The 21,533-nt window shown below is 54.9% G+C and overlaps 1 protein-coding gene across 3 annotated transcripts in view; it reads right to left on the bottom strand.

The window, feature by feature from the left end:
• TMEM104 (transmembrane protein 104) overlaps window positions 1–21,533 on the bottom strand; it is a 62,785-nt gene that overhangs the window by 11,025 nt on the left and 30,227 nt on the right. For all 3 annotated transcript variants that reach the window (XM_054456294.2, XM_054456296.2, XM_063657097.1), the window contains exon 9: window positions 9,106–9,199. In XM_054456294.2, the coding sequence (XP_054312269.1) occupies window positions 9,106–9,199 (94 nt within the window). The remainder of the gene's footprint in view (window positions 1–9,105; window positions 9,200–21,533) is intronic.

Here is a 21,533-nt window from a genome sequence, read left to right as displayed (position 1 = left end):
GTATTTCTAAGGGTGTCTCAGTGGGGGTTTCCTGTGCTGGGGGTCTGTGGGCCGTGTGGATGTGTGCGTACCTGGGAAGCACCTGAGATGCTGAGGATTTGAAAGATTTCCCCCTCCTGCCACCAACCTCAGTCCAGGACTCCTCACTCTAACCCTGTCATCTGCCCTGATTTGCATGGGGATGCTGAAGACCTAGGGTGGAGCTGAGACGCTGCACCAATCCTTCTGGAAAAGCCCAAGGACAAATGGGCTCTAAGTGCCCTTGGGCTGTGACACCCAGGGCAGCCTGATCTAGTGAGGGAGGCACTGGCTGGGTCTCAGGTGCTATGGAACTGGCCTGTGGTCCTGGGCCACCATCAGAGGGACATCTCTCTAAGGGCGTGAGCTGGAACAGAGGCTCTTGGGAGCCATAGAGGGCCCTGCCCAACGGTCCCTGCCCAGAAGCCCCCTCCCCCAGCCTGCTCATCCCCTTCTACAGGGCCTGGAAGGGATGAGGAGTATGGGGACACGCATCCACTAGGGCCAGACCGCACGCGGCACACTCCTCCTCCCTAATCCCTTTGGGTGCCCGAGTTGTGCACACACACTCAGAGCCATGACCCTGAGGGCCAAGGGTGAAGGGTCTTCCTCCAGGCATGGGCCCCCAGGCCTTTTCCACACGCCAGTGCTGAGCTGTGCCTTGGCAGGGCTGCTTCCTGGAGAGCTGCTCCCGCAACTCTCTGACCTCTGAACCTGGCTCCAGATGTCCCTGAGGCCAGGGTGCCCCAAGCCCCGTGCCATTCCCTGCTCCCCATGTGTGGCTGTGGCTCTGACACTGTGAGGTGGAGGCCATCCATCACGGTGGCTGTCTGGGAGCGACACTCTCTTTTCCAAGTAGAGAATCAACATGCCAGGGCTAATGATAACGAATGGCTGGCAGTGTGCCCATCACCAGCTCAGGCACCGGGACTCCAGGCGGGGGACAGGACTGGGGAGGACTTGGCGCCAGCTCCCTCCTTCACCACCACTTAGCCCTTGGAAGGTGCCGGGCTGCAGGGCTCTCTGGCTTTAGCTGGGCCATTGGAAAGGGTAGGGGAGCAACACCAGCCTGAGCAGAGAACCACTGGAGACCAGCCTCTTGGCCCTAAAACAGAGAGAGGTGATTGGGCATTTGTTCCTTAAATAATGGGATTGACCTCGGCAGAAGGAGACCCACATTTGCAGGCTGGAGGTGGAAGAGCCCAAGGATCCTGCAGCCTAGAGGTGTGAGCGACACTAGGACACAGTCCCGGCTTGGAAATGGCCAAGTTAGACTGGGCACAGCTCCTGAATCTGCCACTTAACTGTGTAATCTTGGGGCAAACTGTTTCATCACCTTTAAAAATGCAGATGAGGCCGGGCACAGTGGTTCATGCCTGTAATCCCACCACTTTGGGAGGCCGAGGTGGGAGACCTCAGGTGTGAGGTCAGGAGTTCGAGACCAGCCTGGCCAACACGGAGAAAACCCATCTCTACTAAAAATACAAAAATTAGCTGGGCGTGGTGGCCCATGCCTGTAATCCCAGCGACTCAGAAAGCCGGGGCAGGAGAATCACTTGAGCCTAGGAGGTGGAGGTTGGAGTGAGCCGAGATTGTGCCGCTGCACTCCAGCGTGGGCGACAGAGCGAGACTCTGTCTAAAAAAAAAAAAAAAAAAGGAGATGACTGTAGGGACGCTGAAGGGTTGGAGTGAGACAGGGCAGCGCCGTGCTGGTAAAACCTGGCTCGCAGCAATCGCTCAGGAAGCTGCACATGCCTTCTATCATTGCAGAAACCTATTGCCCCTGCTGAAAGCCCAGTTCCCAGGCAAGCAGGAAAAACTGTGTCAGCGCTGAGTTCTCATCTAGCTCCCCTTGTGCTCCAACAAGGGGGACTGGATGATACTAGTGACTCTGCCTTCCTGGCCAGGTCAAGCTGCTGTCAGAACAGTTCCCAGGAACACCTCATCACTGGCCTCAGCTAACCTTTGGGGCTCTGGGGGTCAGGGATGGGGAGGGGGGCAAGGAGGACCCCAACAGGCTGCTCACCCCTGCTCTGCCAACCAGAGCAACCCTCAGTTCCTCCTCTTAGGCCCCTTCCCACCCCCACCACCGCCAGCATCTTTTAAGGCCCCTCAAGGCCAGGCAATCCCCACTACCCCACCTCTGGGGCCTCCGGGTGTGTGCCCTCTCCAGGAGGGGCTAAAGGAGACAGGGTCTTTGGAGCCTGAGCTGGCCCATCCTTCCTGGGGTGGCACCTACCTGCACTTGGGCTGTGGTGTGGGCGAGGGCTCTGCCTGGGAGGAGCTCCCTTTGGGGACTACAGGAGGCCCCCACACGGATGTGCCAGGCACCAAAAGCATCTTGGCCCTGGGTCTGGTTTTCATTTCAGACCTGTAGGGCATCCAGCATATGCCAGCTTTGCCTAGCAACTCACCTACCACGCACTTGGGTTTCTGCTGAAAGGAGGGAATCTAAAGCCAACTGATCTTCCCATGTGGGCCAGCTCCTGTGCTTTCTGGAGGATTCTAGCTTCGTTCACTCCTCACCCCGGGAGAAGAGGAGAGCGCTGAAACAACCAGCTTTATAGGACAAGGTTCTATCCTGTGGCTAAATTATTTAGCCCAAAGGACTGAGAGCAGAGTCCCCCTCTCCCCAGGGTGGCAGGAGGCGGAGGCGGCCTGGTGAAGGGCAAGTGTCTGAGCCTCTGGAGCAATCAAGCCTTCCGTCAGAAATCACGGGCTCTGGCCTTTCATCCTTCCACTTCCCCACACCCTCGGAGCCTGGCAGGTGGCGCCTGGGAGGGCAGGGTCTCAATTTTTCATTCTTAAGTTGTCAGAGCAAGCTCAGTGTGCAATCATTGGGAAGGCAGGGCCTCTGGCTGCTGGCTGACTAATCTCCTTCCTGGAGATTGAAAACATAAAATTTCAGGTGCTGTCACCTTTCCTGCAGGCTGCTCAGCCCTTCCCTCTCCAGCAGCCAGCTAGATGCAGACAGAGACGGGAAGGAGAGAGTGAGGAAGATGAGGAGAGGTGGTACCGAGCAAGGATGGGTGGCCCCTCCTGGGTCTGAACGTAACTCTGGAGCTCCAGGGTTGCCGTGGGCCGTGGCAGCCCTGCAGATGTATATGACGGCCTGACTTGCTGCAAGGTTAAGACTCACCCTCCCACGTGAAGCCCAGTTCTGCACAGAGGCCATGCCCGTCACCATCGTCGGGCCAGACTTGACCCACGACCACGAGTGATCTGGGACTTAGTTTCCTTGCCTTGTCAGTGCCTGGACAGCTGGGCCACCGACCTCCTGGGCACTGCAGGAGTCTTTGTCTGGTAGCTGGATCTGCCCATCTTGGCCGTACACAGATCAGAGCTGATAACAAAGGCTGCTAGAGGAGAGGTACGGCAGAAAGGGCAACACCCTTTGCTCGGGCCCAATGAACTCTCAGGTCAGTCCTGACTGATGCTAAGGAAGGGAGTCATCTGGCGGCACATGGCTAGCTGTTCGCCAGCAAGCATTCATTAACTGCCCACCTTACCTTAAAACAGAAACACTGGGTTCCTCTCCTATAAATGGGCCTCTGTGCATTTGCAAAAAGAACTTCTAGAAAACCAAGAATAAAATTAAGACCAAAATGAAACATAGACAAAAGGTTTTTCAAGATTCCCTCCACTGGGAGTGTAACCAGTCACGACTGGACACGGAACAGCCCAGGAGAGCCCTGGACAGTGGCCCAGTCCGAGGGTGGGCAGGGCTGCTGCAGAGACCTGGGCCGGGCAGGGCTGCTGACAGCAGGGTGGCGTGGTGCTGGCACATGAGGCTGTCTGGATGGAGGCACGGGAGGCATTTCGGGGGGTCCTTCTGGGACCTCTGAGAGGCACTAGTTGAGTGGTTGTGGAGGAATTCCAACGCCAAGCTGGCAGCAGTGGGCACCAGATGGCCTAGACACGAGACCCCTGGCTGCCGGTGGTGACAGATCAGCGCAGTCCCACTGGGAGGCTGTCTGCAGGGATCAGTCATGGGTTTGGAGACAGGTAAACACCAGAAAGCCTCATGTCCCCAGGTGATGGCTTCCTCTTGGGGGCCTCACCTGCCACCACCACCACGTCCCACCTCTCCCTGTCGGCTTGGAAAACAAATCTGGGGCAGTTGCTGAGGGAGGTGGAGAGAGCGGGGCCGAGAACTTCATGAGGGAGGCTCAAGTTCATCCACAAACGCCTGAAGAGGACGGTGTCTGACCCACTTTGAGGGGAACACAGATGCAAAAAGAGCATGTGCAGCGTCTGCTCTGCATACACAATCAGAGGGAAGGGAACCCTGCGGTCCTCGGCAGCCCAGGCCCGAGGAGGGCTGTGGCACTCCAGAGCAGCCTTTGTTAAAAAGGATCGGGATTTTAATAACCCCAAATGGGGCGCCCCGCACCGAGCCAGCTGTTCATGGGAGGCATCTGCAGGCGTCTGCCGGGGAAAGTTGGTAATGGGACTGAAGTAATGAAGCTGCCATTACTTCAGCCTGAGAGCTCCCTGCGGCGGGGCGGGGGCAGCCTCCCGCCATCGGCTTAGGTGCTCAGATTTGGGATCTGAAGTCCCTGCGCTGGGCCTGTGAGCACAAAGAACATCCTCTGTGCTGTGTCTCCCCTCAGCATCCCTGGTCTACCTGTGGCCGGCAGAGGCTAGAGCCCCTGCCCCTCTGTGAGATGAGCCTACCTTTCATTCTCCCAGCTCAGAGCTTCCTCAAAGCGGGTGGGAGTAGATGCTGGGGGCGGCGGAGCAGACAGGGCTCCTCTCCAGGCACCACAGCTGGGATGTGGCAGAGCAGAGGTTGCCCAGAGCAAACCTGGGTGCTCCTAGATCTCACCGTGACACCAGTGTGGACACCCAGTGCCTGCTCTCTCGAGGCAGCTGAGATCATGTCCCCAGTCTCATGGCCAGCCCCCAGAGAGGCTCATCTTGAGGCCACTCTTGGGATGTGGCAGCTGACCAAGATGATGCTGAAGACAGTCATGCTCACTGTGGTTCCGGTCTGCACGTTGCGCAGGTGCTGTGCTCACAACACGGTCCCATTCAAGGCCTCGCTGCCACTGCACAGACAAGGAACTTGGCGGAGAAGCCTCTATCCATCTGCGCACATTGGGAGTAAACGCCGCCTGTCCCACATGGGGGGAACAAGGCAAGGAGGCCCGGCGTGACCTCCAGTAGGTGCGCCACCTGGTGCAGAGCAGCTCACCTGGGGTGAGCCAGCCAGGTCTGCCAGGGCCTGAACAACAGCCTCACTGCTGGGGACAGCACACCAAGACCTTCCATCCCCATGTGGATTCAGAGGTATCTGCCACCCAGGCATCCCACACTGACCAGCCCAGTCTCCCCAGAACTTATTTGGGGAGCACAAGAAATGAACAGACACTGTCACATGTCATCCATGCTTTGAGTTTTCCTGGACAAGTGGCTATTTACAAAGGCCATTTAACCCTTTCAGTGCCATTCTGGCAGAACGATGGGGCTTCCAAGGCTACTAAAGGGGAGGAGGGCAGAGCAGATCCCCTCGGAGGAGCTGGCCCGAAGGCTCCTCAGCACAGCTCCAGGGCCTGCAGTCTCCTCCGGCCTCGTTTCAACAGATGGCAGAACTAATTCCTAATTAAGCCCAAGAAAGTTTCCGGCTCAGCACATTTATTTATGATTTTCCGGTCCCTTTGGTGCTTATTCTTCCCCTTTGTCTTCCTGGAACCCAAGCCAGCTTATTTCCAACCCCGAGCTCCCCACTTGGTTGTTGGGAAAGCATGGCCTCATCTGGGGAGAGGGGAGAGGAAGGGGTGCAGCGGGAGTGTGGGAAGGAGGGAGGGGTGTGTGGGACTCGGTCACACAGCTGCTTTTAAGACAGAATGAAAAGGGAGTTTGTGGCGAACTGACAACTTGGCACAGACTTGAGAGGACAAATAGGCTTTTGAGGTCACTGCCTTTAGGGTGGTTCTCGAAAAACTGCCTGGGGTGAGCTTGGCCCAGAGGCGAGAAACCCTCGTGGGGTCCCTCCCCCAAAAGGGGCTGCCAGTTTTGTTTTGTTTGGTGGCTCCAGGGGGACCTCTATCCCCTTCATCCCCTCCTGAGCCACGCTGCCGCCCGGGGCTGGGAGGGGGACACACCTTCCGCCAGCACTGGGAAGAAAAATACCCCGCTGGCTCCAGTGCTGGCTGCTGGGGATGGAACCCTAGACCCAGCTGCGCTTTAGAGTTTACTTAACTGGGTAATTTTTCTTCTGGCAAGAGGGCTATGCCACAGAAAGGTTTGCTTTTTAAGCCCAGAGGTCTGAGTCTCTCATGGAGAAAAAATCACTGCCTTTGCTGTCGCCCCCAGCAGCACTCTGGAGAAAAGGTTCGCCTGAGAGGCTCCTGACATTTGATTATCTCTTGGATCAAAAGGAAAAGAGGCAGATGACTTGCTAAGACAACAATGTCACCACCAAAAAAACAAGTGCTGTCGACCTTCCCGAGCTGGTCTCCACCTCCGGCTCCTGATGCTGCCAAAAGCCTCTCTCGAGGCCACTGTCACCTACTCCGCAGCACTGCAGGGCCCCAGGAGCTTCAGGGTGGGAGACCTGGGGGTGGGAAGGGGCTGGGGGAAACAGGAGTCGATTTTCTAAAGCCAAGTCTACGGTGAGCCTGACTCTGGGGAAGTAGGGTCTCCAACAGCAGAATGGCAAGGGGCCCGGGCTGTCCCCAGACGCCTTCCAGGACCCCGGGGCCCTGCTGGCCACAGAATTTGGCTTCTCCTCCGACTGACGCAGGGGTACAGCTGGTCTCCTGCTCTGAGACAATCGCTCTTTATCTGCCCTCAGCCTCCTCTTCTCCTTTTTACAATCTTCTCCCTTTCAACAAATGTATTGCTTCCCAGACACGGGGAGGAATCTGTCATCCTAAACAAGTGCAGGGGTCTTCGGAAGCCATTAACTGTCACTATCCTGGGTGTCATCCCTTCTTGGGCTGTCATGCCGGCTAAAGCAGGAACGTCCCCTCCACCTCTCCCCAGCCTCTTCCTGTCCTCCTGGACGAGGGGAAGGGACGGGAATCAGCTCAGCTTTCTCCATGCCAGCACCCAAGGGGCCCTTTCCCCCTCCCCAGTGCTGAGGGGCAGGTCAAGTGCAGCCAGTCCCACACGGTAGAGGCCAGACCTTGGGGCTACAGATGTGGCTGCAGGGAGCCACAAGAGCTGGAGCACCAGACTTAGGCCAGGAAGGCAAGGAGGGAAAACGGTTTTCTCCAAATCCTGCTTTACTGAGAAAACTCCTTCTTCTGAGACCACCAGGTCTTACCCACTCGGCCTTACCTAGAGCTCTCAAATACTTCATATAAGCAGAGAAATAGGAAGGGTGGACGGCTGAGCCCTGGTGTTTCTGATCCCTGCTGACTCCGACTTCTGGACACAATCCCTCCTGGCACCCAGGGAGGCTCCATTCTAAATCCATTCCTTGGAGCTGGTGGGATCCCCAGGTTCTAAGTAACAATTCCCATCTTCCCCCAGGTAGTCACGTTAATTTAACCTGGGGCTTTGGAACTTGTGAGTGCAATTTGGGAACAGCACTCACTGGTGAGTACGTGACCAGACAGACTGAATGGGGCAGATGCAGACTTCTGCCCTGTCCAGGGATGGACAGGTGTCCTCCCGCTCCCTCGTGTCAGCTTGATGGCCAAGGACGGGCTCGGCCCAGATGATGTGCCCCTGTGGGGGCCTCACAACTCATCTCCATCATGCTCTCATCTCCTTGCAAGGACAAACCAAGAGGGCAAAGAAGTCACAGGCTGGTGAGCGTGGCTCAAGACAAGGAAAAACTTTCCAGCACTGACATACAACCCCTCAGAGTAGAGTGGGAGCCTCACCCAGTCGTGAGCTCTGGGCCCCGGAGGCCACCCTGTCCCCTGTGCTGTATAGCCTGCTCCCAGAGAGGCGAGGCGGGGCTACCTGACTGCTGTGGCTCCTTCCAACTAAACATGCCAAGACTGCCGTGTACAGAGGCTCCTTACACTGACATCTCATAATCCCCTGAGTCTGGGGAACCAGGGGAATTGCAGATGTCAAGCTGCTGGAAGTCATTTAGATCAGAAAGTGTCCTCAGCGGCCATGACCCACTGCTGAGTCCGGGCATGGAATCAGGATCAGCGTGCACCCCCAGTCTGGATGAGGGTAGAAGGCGCAAGCACAGTGGGAAAGGGGGCTGGGGAAGGTGGCCAGGAAGGAGGAGCCCTAACCTTGGCTCCTCTAGATCCAAGTGCCTCTGTGCTGAGAGGCAGGCAAGCTCCTGGAGCCCAGACACACCCACTCTGTCCAGGCCCCTCTCTCAGAACAGCAACAGCTTTCTTTGTTTTTAGATTGAGCAGAAGAGGGGTCCAACGGACGCCCAAAGCCGTGCTGGCCACAGAGGGCCCCACCCGCTCCTGTCCTCCGTCCAGGTGGTTGGGCAGCCGGCCCTTTCCCTGAGGTGGCTGGCAGGATGGTGCGACGGAAGTAGACCAGCCCCCAACCACCAACCTGTTTGGGGGAACAGACCCCCAAACCGCAGCTGAGGACAATGGCACTCACGCTCAGCACAGTGTCCATTGGTTAGAAGATGCTGTGGAGGGAGTGTCTTTTCATGCCCTGGTGGCCAGAGACCCAGAGGCAGAGAGTGGTTGCTGCCACGGCCCGCTGGCTTTTATGGTTATGCCACATAGCACACTCATGAGAACGCAGAGCCATGCCGCTCTCGTGCTCTGCAGGGCACAGCCCAACCCAGGCTTTTGGGAGCCCCCCTGCCAGCCTCTGGGTCAGTGGGCACCCAGCATGGTTGTATGAGAAAGAAGCTGGTCCTAGAATCAACAATCCTGGGCTCTAGCCCCAGCTCCATCCACACTATGTGACCTCGAAAAAATCATCTTGTTTTGGTGCTAAATTTCCCCAGCAGTAAAAGGCAAGCTGAGTATCTGCCCCCTCCTTATCCTTTGGAAAGGGGGAGGACCAGACAGGCCTGAGTCAATGGAAACTACCACCACACTCCAGCTACGGTTGGAGGCCCTGCACGGCCTCTCACAAAAGGAGAGGGAAGGGACGAGAGAAGAAAGCGCAGAGACTTGAGCTGTTTCTCAGACTCACCGATCCATCTCATCAGAGAGGTCAGGATCTGCAGGTACTTGGTCTTCTGGACATCAAAGAAGGTGAACGGTCCGAGGAGGAGAGTGAAGATTGCCTGGGGGATGGAAACAAGAGTGAGGAGGGTGCAGGCCGCACTAGCAGACCGTCTGCATGCGAAAGACGCTGCTGCTCATGTGGCCTCCGCCCATAGCTAAGGCCGGGCCTGACTTGGGCACACCTGGACTGGCAGAGGCTCCCTGGGGTCACCTTGGGTAAGTGCCAGTGCCAGGGGTGGAACAAGAGCTCCAGAGCCATGCTTCCCTGCTGCTGCTCACATGTACTGTTCCGACAACGCTGAGCCTCCTAGGCAAGGCCCAGGTGGCGTTCCAGGGACCCCATGCATCCTGCTCTCTTCAGCAAACACAGATTGAAGATCCATGACGTGCCCACCCTCGAACTGCCCATGAGCGTGGGCTAGAGACGTAATGGCAAAAAGGATCCAAAAGAAGCACCAGCCATGTCTCTGACTCTTAGTTTACTGCAAAGAAAGAACACAGTGAGGAGGGGCCCCAGGAGCCCTGACGAAGCCTCACAGGAGAGGACACCTCTTCTGAAGGGCTTGGAGAGGAGTGATTGGGATGTGCATAGGCCACGTTTTTGGCTTTGAGAGGAGAAGCCTGGAGAACAAGAGCCCCTGGCTTCCAGGGCAGGCCCCTTGGAAGTACCCGGGATGACCAAGGAAAGGAGCTGCATCTAGGAAAACCAGGGCAAAGAAGTTCTGGGCCGAGGACGGGACCCAGGCAGAGAAGCGGGTGCTGGTCGGCATGGGTCCTCTCATTTCTCTTTGGAGAACAGGGGAAAGTGTTGACTCAAAAAACAAAAGTCAAACTCTGTCTCAGAAAACTGGTCTGTGGGAAATGGGAACCTTCTTTGCAAAGGAAAATGGGGGTAAATGTGACAGAGCAGAGACTGGGATGTGGGGAAGGTTAGGATTTCCATGCCAAATTGGTTGCTCAGGGAGTAGAGGAATTAAGAGCTGCTCATTGCAGTTAAGATGATGGTACCATTTTCAATCTGCCACTCGTAAGCAGTGTGAGGCATCAGACCTTATTAACATTTACACAGTGCCATTTTATCAAGTTAATGCTAATGATGCTCACCATAGATGCGGCAGGCGGCTCGGAAGCCTGAACGAATGTGGGGAGCGGGCCCACTTGGGGAGTCGGGCTCTGGCCTGTCATCTGGGTGAATCCATCACAGCTGCTCAGCCCTCGGCCAGCCCCTGTGACTGACAGGTAGGAGCCCCGCAGAAGGAAGGGCTAAGCCCGTCCCGCCCCCCACCCCCCACCTCTGGGCATAAGGAGGGCAGGATGTGGGAGAAGCTGTGACCTCTTATCCAAGTCCATTATCATTGTAAGGATGAGTGACGCGGAGGACTGAAGTGCCGCTTAAGGAAAGGCTCTAATTAGCTGGGCTAGAGAAGGCGACCTGGCAGTCACTAGGCATGGAGGGCTTTGGAAAGAAAAGCTTTCTGCCGGGGGCCTCAGAACTGGCCCTGCTTCCACTCAGAAGGGAAAGAAGTCTTTCTTTCTATCAGGCTTGGCGGATGGGGTGGGGCGGGGAAGGCAGAGGAAAGGGCTCTCCTCACAAAAGCAATGGACAGCCTCCGCCGTCCCCTCAGCCCAGGGAGAGGAGCTGGGGACACGGTAACGCATGCAGAACGTTGACTCTGGTGGAGCAGGTCTGTACGCAGCACCATCAGTAAGTCACTTAGGAAAATTACCACTTCAGGGAAACTTTCCACTGATGAATTTCTCTTTTGAAGGATGAAGAGGGAGATGTCAGGTAGAAGAATGCATAAACACAGAGCCACCTGCCACAAATGTTTCCAAGTAACTGTGGTCTGCCGGAAACTGGACTCCTGGTGTGCCCGGGTGTTTGGGTAGTTCGCCTCTGACTTCCCGCTGAAATTACAGTCCTCCAGCTGTGGGGGCTGGAGATCTTGGGGGTGGCTTATGTGGGAGGTCAGATCTCATCTCAGAAACCTAAAGACTGGTTTTTAGAAGGTTCTACACCATAAAAATAGAGGGACAGCAGAACCAACCCCAAGGGCAGGCAGAGAATGCTCCTGTAGGCTGCCTGGGTCCTGTCCTCCAGGGGCCCTGTCCATCTCTGTTCTTGTCCTCAGCAGACGCTTGTCAAGATCCTAGGACACAGAAGGCTCCATTCTGTAAAACCCTGTATGGATGAATCCCAGCCCGCTGAGAGCATCCCTCTATTTAATCAGATGTACCTCTGAAAGGTACTGTAAGTGGTATGTGTGAGACGCCACTTGAGTGACCAGGAATATGAATCTAGAGGAGTCGAAACGAAGGTTCATATCCGCTTAGTGTTCTCAGACCCAGTTCTGGGGACAGCAGGTCTTCCTCAGCATGGGAACTGGCAGTGAAGGACTCTTCTGGAAGATCTGGCCAATGGCTGCAGCATCCAAAGATGGATGATGGTTGGAATGTGGCTTCTTTTTCGTTTCATGCTCAGGAGTACAGACTGACCATAACGCTTGGGAAGGCTCAGGGCCCACTTAGTCACAGCAAACACGCACAGACTGCCAAACAGCAGCCCTTCCATAGGACTGCGAGCTCACGCATCAGAGAGCACCCAGATGAAGACACAGACTGCGAGCTGGGGCTAATTAAGGAACAGGTGTCCTCTGCAAATTAGTTAGAGCCACAACTCAGCAACTGCAGGAGCAGGCATCCGGAGTGACAAAGGATGAGGACAGAGGCAGTGGCATGCGCTGCCACGCCACGGTGTGGCCGCTGAGGTCTTGGGGAGGGAGGGGAGCAGGAGAAGGAACAGCCCCTGTCTCCAGATGGTCTAGCAGGGCAGTGTCCATCTCTGAATGCTCAACAGCCAAGCGTGGCACTTTGTATTTTCTTTTCTTTTTAAAAAAAGGAGAGATAAAAAGCCAAAAGACACAGCCTACTCTCTTGGGTCTTCCAGTCTAGCCCATATGACATTATAAATTAGCTGGCTCCTGAGCAATTTTCCAACCCCCAAATGCCATTGATCAGTTCAAACTCAGTCTCTGCTCAAGGACTCTTGTAGCCCAACTCATTACAGGAGGCAGAGACACGAGTCGCTGCAGCCAAGCACATTTCTAAAAAAAAAGAAAAGAAAAAAGAAAACTCTGATTTCTAATAAAATCTTCAAACTGGTCATGGGGAATAAAGTCCGGGATGGACCCAGGAGGGTACAAATGGGTCTGTTCAGATCCTCTTTCTTTTTGGGTCAGTGAGTTTAGATGACACTAGGGGCCCCACAGCAGCCTTGCTGAAGTCTTGATGGAGACAAGGAAGCTCACATTCCCAGGGCACTGCAGGCAATGCTCAGCCACAGCTCTTTTAGAACGTTCTGGAGTCTACAGCTCAAAAGGGCTGCCTGTCCTCCTGTGTCCCTTACATGCACTGCCCACCTCCAGTTGCCCAGGCTCCAGACTTCCAGCAATCTCTGACTCCTTCCTTGCTCTCTACATTAGGTTGCTGGGGCTGCTATCACAGATGACCACAAACTGGGGGGGCTTCAAGCCACAGATGTGTGTTTTCTCCCAGGCCAGAAGTGCCCTCTTGCAAGGCAAGGCTCCCAATAGCACCCCCAACAGGACAGAGCCCAGTCCTACACACGCATTAAGGATGGGGCTGACAGGGAAGAGCCGTTTCTCCAGATGCCACCAGAAATGAGATTTAAGCACAGTAGGGAGTAAAGAGAGTGCCTAATCTCAAACCCAGCCTTCTGTCCTCTGGACAGGAAGGAAATCTACTCTTCAGAATCAGTGACTCAAAGATGTGGGGAAGGGACCCTGCAGCCTCACGGGGGCCTGTTGTGGGCTGTGCCTGGAGATTTCCTGGACAGGACGTGGCTTTGCTGAGGACCCGGAAGCACTGACACTTGTGCCTGTTTGAGCAGCCTGGCATCTGGGTACCAAAGGCTCAGTCACTAACTGGAGCCTCCACTTTCCTCTTGGAGTGGTTTGGAACAGACTGAGGAGTCAGCTGCCCAGCCATGCAATGGAGAAACAAATGCTGTGCTACTTCTGAGAATGGATCTTTAAACCAAGAACGCTCAACTCACGCCTGCTGAGGCTGAGCCGTGTCCACCACCTGCCTCCCTCCTCTCCGACTCAGCGCACTTCTGTGTCATATACAAAAGGAGCCCAGGACTGGCAACGTGTAGGTCCTTAGTTTAACTGCACCACACAGGAGTGTGTGAGTGAGGGTGTCAACATCAGAGCACAAAAGTAAAGTGGGTAGATACTTATCTCCCCATCCCCAAATTTCTTTGCCTATTTAGCTGGTCAGAGAAACAAAATGAAATTTTAAACTTGGTGCCAATCTCAAACTAAACACCCTGTTTAACACGTTGTACAGTCTCCAGGTCCCAACCTCTGCCTGCAGATCTGTCATAGCCAATCCCAAGGCCGCCATCTTCCCAGCCACTGGTCCTTTGATTGGCCCTGCCCTGTGCTATCAAACCTGCCCTGTGATAACATGACTGCCCAAGCTGCAGCCCCTCCACACCCTGCCAAGTGCTAACACACACGGTTTCATTTCATGCTCATGGCCCGCTGCGAGGTCACTGGTGCAGGTGACAATGCCCTCATCTTACTGATGAGGAAACTGGGGGGCTGGAGAGGTTCAGTGACACAGCCAGAAAGCGGCAGAGGGAGAAGGTCCCCTTCTCTGATACCCCGTCCCCAAATTTTCAACCTCATGCCTTCATTCTCCTGCTGGCAAAGAATCTTGCCCTGTGACCTTCTGAGCCCTGCTTAAGTGCCAATCTCCTCTGCGAGTTATTTTAATCCTCCCTGGGGGCTCTTGACTGAATTACTAACACACAGTTGATACCACCTGACTTCATTCCAGTAGGCTCTGAACCACTGCTTTCTCTTGGGTTGATTTTGTGTCCCTGGCAGACTGTAACCCCTTTGAGGGCAAGGACTGCATCCTTGTTTGTCGCAGCACCTAGGAAGGCTCTCAAACGTGGGATGCTCACGAAAGCTTTGTAGGATGCACTGCATTTGGTGGGGGGAGTGCCTGCTAGAGTGGGTGAAGGGGCAGCCCCAGTCTTGCCAACCTGCCTTGTACACGTTTTCCATGCCTCCTGCGGGGGGCAGTGCCTGACCTGGCAAAGCCAGCAGCACGTGGGCAAGAGTCACCTGCTCTGCCTGAAAACAGCACATAGTCAGGGAATAACTCTTCCCAATGCAGCTGAGGAATCGACATGTTATGATTTTAGGAAACACACATCAAATCAAAACAGCATGGCTCTGAGTTTACCCACTGGCTTCAGGGAGAATGATATTCATCCCTCCATGAAGGAGAGAGTGCACCCGGGAAGAGCCTGGGGTGCCCGACTCCCTACCATCACCAGCATCTCCAAGATCCCCACAGGAAGGGGGCCTGGGGTGCTTGGCTCCCCAGCATCTCCAAGATCCCCACAGGAAGGGGGCCTGGGATGCCTGGCTTCCCACCATCACCAGCATCTCCAAGGTCCCCACAAGGAAGGGGATCAGACCCTGGTGAACTGTGACCATTCTCAGTCTGCTTGGCTCCCAGAGGGGTGGTGTCTTAGAAGACCATCTTCACCTAAAGGGAAGAAGCTCAAGGTCTTCAAAGGAGTGATCCTTTTCATCCCTACTTTCTGGAGACAGTGGAGTCAGTGTCCCTAATAGTCACCCACCGCCAACCAACAAAATACTTACGGAGACAAAACTAAAAACCCAAGTGCTGCTGGTTGTCATCCTTCCTCTGGCTGGAAGGAGACGGAGCAGACTGCAGCTTCCAACTGGAACTTAGACTTTGATGAAATTCAACAACACTCATAGTTCCATCTCAGTTCCCTTAAAAAAGGGGAAGGAAGACAGAGGGGCTACTTCCCTGGTAGAAAGGGGAGACAGGAGGCTGGGCATGGTGGCTCACACCTGTAATCCCAGCACTTTGGGAGGCCAAGGCGGGCAGATCACCTGAGGTCAGGAGTTCAAGACCAGCCTGGCAAACATGTCAAAACCCTGTCTCTACTAAAAATACAAAAATTAGCCAGGCGTGGTGGCGGGTGCCTGTAATCCCAGCTACTCAGGAGGCTGAGGCAGGAGAACGGCTTGAACCCGGGAGGCAGAGGTTGTAGTGAGGTTGTGGTAAGCTGAGATTGCGCCATTGCATTCCAGCCTGGGTGACAGAGCGAGACTCCGTCTCAAAAAAACAAAACAAAACAAAACAAAAAACCCACCAGAAAGGGGAGACAGGAGAATGAGGGGCTGAAGTGAGGGCTGCAACAAAGGACAAGTCCTAAGAACTTTCTGTGCAACTCCACACCAAAACTAACCCATGGGACAAAGAGTGACACACAATTACCCTTTGCACCAAGTGACAAAGAAAACACCTGCAAGGGCAGCCGTCAGCTGACTGGCGACGCCCAGGGGAGGGTCCCTCCCAGCCCTGCCTCCTGACTGAGACTTGAAAAGCGGGCAGTGTCCCATGGAGACAAATGCCAGTGGCCGAAGCGGCCAGCAGTGACCAGGGAAGCACGTAGGCAACGCTTTTGTTCTCATCCTGGAGTGGCAAGAAGGCTTGGAACTGAAGTGGGGCGGGGCAGGGGAGTGACACTGTGACCCGCTGGCTCCCATGAACGCTACTGAGGCAGTGGACTGGTTGGTTACTATGTGGGCAGTTCTCTAAGTGTGTGCTTATTTCTTTCCCTCTAAAAATATGAAGCTTTTTTGGTTTTGGCTTCCACGCTGGAGTGAGATGGAGTTTCTAGAGCCAAGAATTCAGGCACCAGCAGCCTTCTCTTCACTCCAGCTGTCAGCTCCCGGAGTTTCAACACGGGAGGCCAGCAGGTCCACCCCGAGCCTTCTCACTCCAGGGCTGGGGGCTGATGGGGATTTCTCTGTTAAGGTAGCAGGGGTGACAGAGGCACTTCTCGTATAGCAGCAAGCCTTGAAAGGTTGAATAGGGCTACCTTAAAAGCACTGAGACCTGTGGGGGCTGACCATGGAGCACTCAGGCTTGGAGTGAGGAGGGTGCAGGGGGGCTCATCTGGGCGGAGGCAGAGAGCACAAATCGCACAGCCAAGCTCCCTGGTCCTGGAGGTTATTTCAAGCGATAAAAGAAAGGATCCCCCAGACTCCAGGGCTGCTCTTGGTGGGCACAAGGGGTTAAGAGTTAATTGGGGTTAATGGCAACTCAGCATGAACCCATCCCTAAATGGGAAGTGAACTTTCAACACGTCCTTGAAGTGTAGTGAAGAAACGTTCAAGGATTCTATTTTTATTTCTCAAGTGGCTGTGAACGTTTTGGTTTGGAAGTTTTTATTTTCTCAACTTGAATTATAGTATCTGGGGATTCATCCACACGAAGGTGAGTTCTGAGGCAGTGTGGGTCAGCGAAAGGACCACAGGCTTCAGGGTCACGTGGCTAGGGCAGGATTTGCATCCTGATGTCCTGTCTAACTGCGAGAGCTTTCAAGTTCCTGAACCCCTCAAAGCATGCTGTGTGTGCACAGAAGACACTCAACAGACGTGAGTGTGGCTTCCTGATCCCTTGTGTCAGCACACACCAAGTCATCACTCCCGTCCAAACATCTCAGTGGGGGAACGCAGCACTCCTGAAGCCAAGCAAGGAGCTCCATCCAAAGAATGTTAAGTCAACGCTATTCTATTTTTTTTTTTTTTTTGAGGCACTGTCACCCAGGCTGGAGTGCAGTGGTGCGATCATAGCTCACTGCAGCCCCGAACTCCTAGGCTCAAGCGATCTGCCTGCCTAAGCCTCCTGAGTAGCTAGGACTACAGATGCATGCCACCACATTCTGCTAATTAATTATTATTATTATTATTTTGCAGACATGGGGGTCTCACTATATTGCCCAGGCTGGTCTCAAATTCCTGGCCTCAAGTGATCCTCCTGCCTTGGCCTCCCAAAGTGCTAGGATTACAGACGTGAGCCACCATGCCTAGCCCCGATACTATTCTTTTCTTTTTTCTTTTTTTGAGATAGTCTCACTCTGCTGCCCAGGCCGAAGTGCAGTGGTGTGATCTTGGCTCGCGGCAACCTCCACCTCCCAGGTTCAAGCGATTGTCCTGCCTCAGCCTCCCAGGTAGCTGGGGCTACAGGCATGTGCCACTGTGCTTTGCTAATTTTTGTATTTTTAGTAGAGACGAGATTTCACCATGTTGGCCAGGCTGGTCATGAACTCCTGACCTCAAGTGATCTGCCTGCCTTGGCCTCCCAAAGTGCTAGGATTCCAGGCGTAAGCCACGGTGCCCAGCCCCTGTACTATTCTTATTTGACTTCTATGACCTCCACTCAACTACAGCACAAATGCTCTTTAAGACAGTCCAAGTTCTTCCCGACCAAACACAAAGGATCATTCACCATGCGGAAGACGTCTGCCAGAGAAACAGAGCAGGAGCTGTGTCAGAAACCATGTCGGCAGCCTGTGAGCACCAAATCCCATGAACCGCTGTCATGGCTTATTTGCCAAAACTCTGTGACGAGAGGCACCATGCCATCTAGAGGAGGTCGTCCGAATTCTGCGGATGATGGCACTTTCACAAGGAACTATATAAGGATGAGCTTCCTAAAATGTTCTCAACAAGGCAGAGGGCGAGCAGCGCCCCTCCTGAAGACCAGCCCAGGAATGGGCTGACCCAGAGACTGGGAGGGGATGGGATTTGTGCCAGGACAGTCTGTCGGGTTGTAGACACCAACCCAAGCATGACAGCCAGTGCCGATCTTGCCCCCACCAATTCTCAAATACTGTGTACCTGGTACAGAGTGAGTGATGAGGACAGGCGGAGGCTGGCTGCCTCCCTCAGCACATGTCCCTCTCTGCAGCAGTGATTAGTGTTAGCCCAACATCTGCCATAATGCACTGCTTGAACAAGTTACCATGGCCCATTGTCCCTGGCTCCCCCTGATCTTCCCAAACCCCTCAACTAGAAGGTCCTTGGGAGATGCCTACTGAATAGACTCCAAGTTTGAAAGATTCAGGTGATGACCGAAGACAGAACTGACGGTTGATGCCTAGATGACTCTAAAGAAGTGGGTGCCCCTTGCGCATTAGAGGCCAGCTCTATGCACCTTGTCACTGGGTCACCATGTTCTTCAGTAAAAAACCATGGCTGCTCATGCCAAGCTGGCAGCCTCGTTCTGAATGAGTGAGTGGGGAGACAGAAGATCTACAGCTCTTCTCAAAGATGGGAGGACACTGAGCCTCCAGGCAGAGGCAATCATGAGCCAAAAGTGAAGGTCCCAGCAGCGTGTTCTAAAGTGGCCACCAAGCTACAAAGCAGAGGAAAGAAACCAAATCCACACAGCAGGAGCTCAGCAACCAGGGGCTGGTCGGGAGGAAAGACCTGTCCCTCCGCCCGGCTAGCGGAGATAAGGATGAACTCTGGGCACTTTCTCGGTACAGGTACAGACTGGCCAACAGTGGGGCACCTGTGCTACCTCTGCTTAGATACTTGTGAAAATGTTATTCGATTCTGATGCTGGGGAACCTGGAAGAATGATTTCAGGGAGAAAGAAACCAGGGGAAACGTGGATGGATGCTCTCTTTTATGCAACGTTGCCCCCTTGGACCTGGGAGGCCAGGGCTCTCAAGCAGCCCTGGTGCACGACCTGCCTGAGCTATTGCAGGTCCAGAACACCACCTCCCAGGATGCAACATTAGCCTGTGGCTGGGAAGAAGGCGGCATGAAGGGGATGCGTGAGAGCTTCCCGCACAGAACTGAAGCAGCACCTGCTCCAGGAGTCTGGCCATCCCATGGCAGCTGTGACGCAGGCTGCATGGAACGAGAGCTGCCTGGACTCCCCTGTGCTGGCTCCGAGAAAGACAGGGAGAGCTGGACAGCACGGGAGGGACAGTCCAGAGCCACTGTGGCACCGCTCACAACTCCTGAGGAGCCTGGGGGAGGCTGCTCTAAGGCTCAGCCCTGTCAGCGAGAAGACAACCTGAGGCATCTGGAAGGCAGTTCTTGGGTTTGCTGTTACTCCCTGAACACTGGCCGAAGGGCCATCTTTGAATGTTTGACAGCCGAAAACCTCCCCTGTTCCCTTCCTCAAACCTCTGCTTCCCACTTTTCAAGGCAAGTGGAAACAAAGCCAAGAAAAACCCACACAACTTCCTTTTCTGAACCACCTCCTCTGAACACCCCGTACCCCTACGTAAATGACATGCTGAACTTCTTAGTTAGGGACCTGAGGTTTGTAACCTATCTTTACCGGAGCTCTGGGAGGCAACAAAATGAGCATCTTCTCCCTAACCCCTTGATGGTGAAAAAGGAATGTCAGCAAACTTCCTGTCAGGCAGAGTGCGGCTCATAGGAGCCCGTGCGTGGGAGACATGTGGGGGAAGGCGCCACCTGGGAGGGAGCCTAGTGCCATGACCCACTGGGGGCTCCTGCAGCACCGGATGGGCAGCCTGGGTGTGACCTGCCAGGAAACTGTCCACGCACTGTGGCCGCTGCAGGAGAGAGCCTGTGTCTGCCCAGAACACATGCTATGGCCCCCAGGCAGCGAACTCCACCCACCTTTGGAACCAGGATGAGTCCACACACCTGGTAATACCCCGCCTGTTGTCTCCAAGCTTCTAGCTGGGAGTTGGTATTAAGCTCACACTAAGGGGATGCTGGTGGCAAGAGCTCAGCCCCTGAACAAGACACCTTCTCTACCTGGAGCCCTTCCCAAGCTCTCCAAGCTTCCCAAGACACCTGAGACTGATGTCTGTCATTCCAGAGAAGGGTCTGCCCTGGGGCAGGGAAGACGAGGCTCAGAACCAGCAAGTGGACTGGCACTGCCAGGCATGACCAGAGTGCCCAGGCAGGACAGCATCTTCCAAGGAGAGCTCCTCCCTGCAGACACCTGTGCCTTGGTGACTGTCTCCACTTGGTAGAAAACAGGTTGAGAGGGATTCATTTGTCCCAAACCTCACACGGCTTAGATGTGGCAGGGATTCAAAACAGGTCATCTTCAGTCAAAGCCCAGTCCCTCTTTAGAGCACCCAGTTCCTCTTTAGAGCACTCAACTGCCTCCTTTGCTTACACCCTGATGGAGGGGCTGTCTCCTCTGCCATCCACTCTGTGGCCCCCTCAAGGCTGGCGCCTTCAGGGCAGGACTGGGCTGGCCCAGTGGCCTTGGCCTGGCCTCTCACTGGAGGACAAGCTGCCTGCCTGTGTGGGCTCTTTCTCGGCTGAAAAGCCAGATGGTACCCGATGGTGGGCAGAGTTCCAAGTATTTGATGCCAGAGCTGCAACCCTTGTGGTTTAGGGGGAAGGGGAAGATAAATATTGTGGAAAACCCACACAGTCATTTGCCTAATGATTATGAGCCATCAGGGTTTACAGAGGACAGCCCGGCTCCTCACAAGCCTGACGGAGGTCCACAGAATCTAGCATCCGCACATCCAGGTGAAAAGACCATGGGTTCTGACCTTGACCTGGGAGAGCTTTACGGATGTTACGTGAGGAGCTGGAGTGGGGCAGAGGGCATGTGTGCGCAAAGCTGTGGGACGTGAGGAACAGACCTGTCTCGAGCTGCCGCCTACTCTAATCCGTCACTGTCCGAATTTCAGATGCAAATTGGTGGTGGTAGAGAAAGAGATGGGTGACGAGCCGTCTGTGACTTCACGGCAGTGGATGGATTCCAGCTGCTCCCTTCTACTTCTGCCCCCCAAAGACAGAGGTGCCCTGGCCCTTGCGGAGGGAAAGCTTGTCCTGGCAGCGAGGACCAGAGGATGACCCGCCCACTGAGAAAGGAGGGGCTGGCTGTGCATCGAGTCTGTCTCGCCGGAGCAGCAGCCACTAGCAGTGGTGGGCTCTGGCCATCAGCAGGCTAAGTCCCAGGGGAGGGTTGTGTGCCAAAGCCCCGCCACAGGCCCAGCAGTGGCATCCACCTGTAAGCAGTTTCCCTCATTCCAACCTTCAGGGAGCAACCACGCTGCGATGGGCCACGCTGGCTCTAGATGGAAAGGTGAACGAGATGCAGCCCGTGTCCTGGAGGAGCTCACAATGAGGCCAAGGAACGGAATAATCATAAAAGCCCAATTAACGCCATGGCAGGGGGTTGGGGAAGAGGGGCCCTGAGCTCAGTGTGGACTAGGGGAAACGCTCCTGACTCCAAAGCAAGGCACAGGCATGTGGTGGGCCAGGCGGTGAATGCACTCAACGTCTGGGGACGACATTGGCAGGGGGGTGGGGGAGTGTCTGGGGGATAGAGAAGGCTCCGGAAGGAGACTAGGGCAGACCATGCCATGTGAGGGAGTTTGGACTTTGCTTCCTGGAGAGGAGCTTCTATGGGGTTTTAAGCAGGGAGATGGCAATCAGACTGACCTAAAATCAGGGTTGACACAGAAAACCTTCATGACCCTGGGGCAGTTCTGCTGTGAGGCGCTGG

The sequence above is a fragment of the Pongo pygmaeus genome, chromosome 19, assembly GCF_028885625.2.
Source record: "Pongo pygmaeus isolate AG05252 chromosome 19, NHGRI_mPonPyg2-v2.0_pri, whole genome shotgun sequence".
Taxonomy (NCBI): domain Eukaryota; kingdom Metazoa; phylum Chordata; class Mammalia; order Primates; family Hominidae; genus Pongo; species Pongo pygmaeus.
The sequence above is the reverse complement of the archived record's forward strand: the minus strand, read 5'-3'. Positions and strand labels throughout refer to the sequence as shown.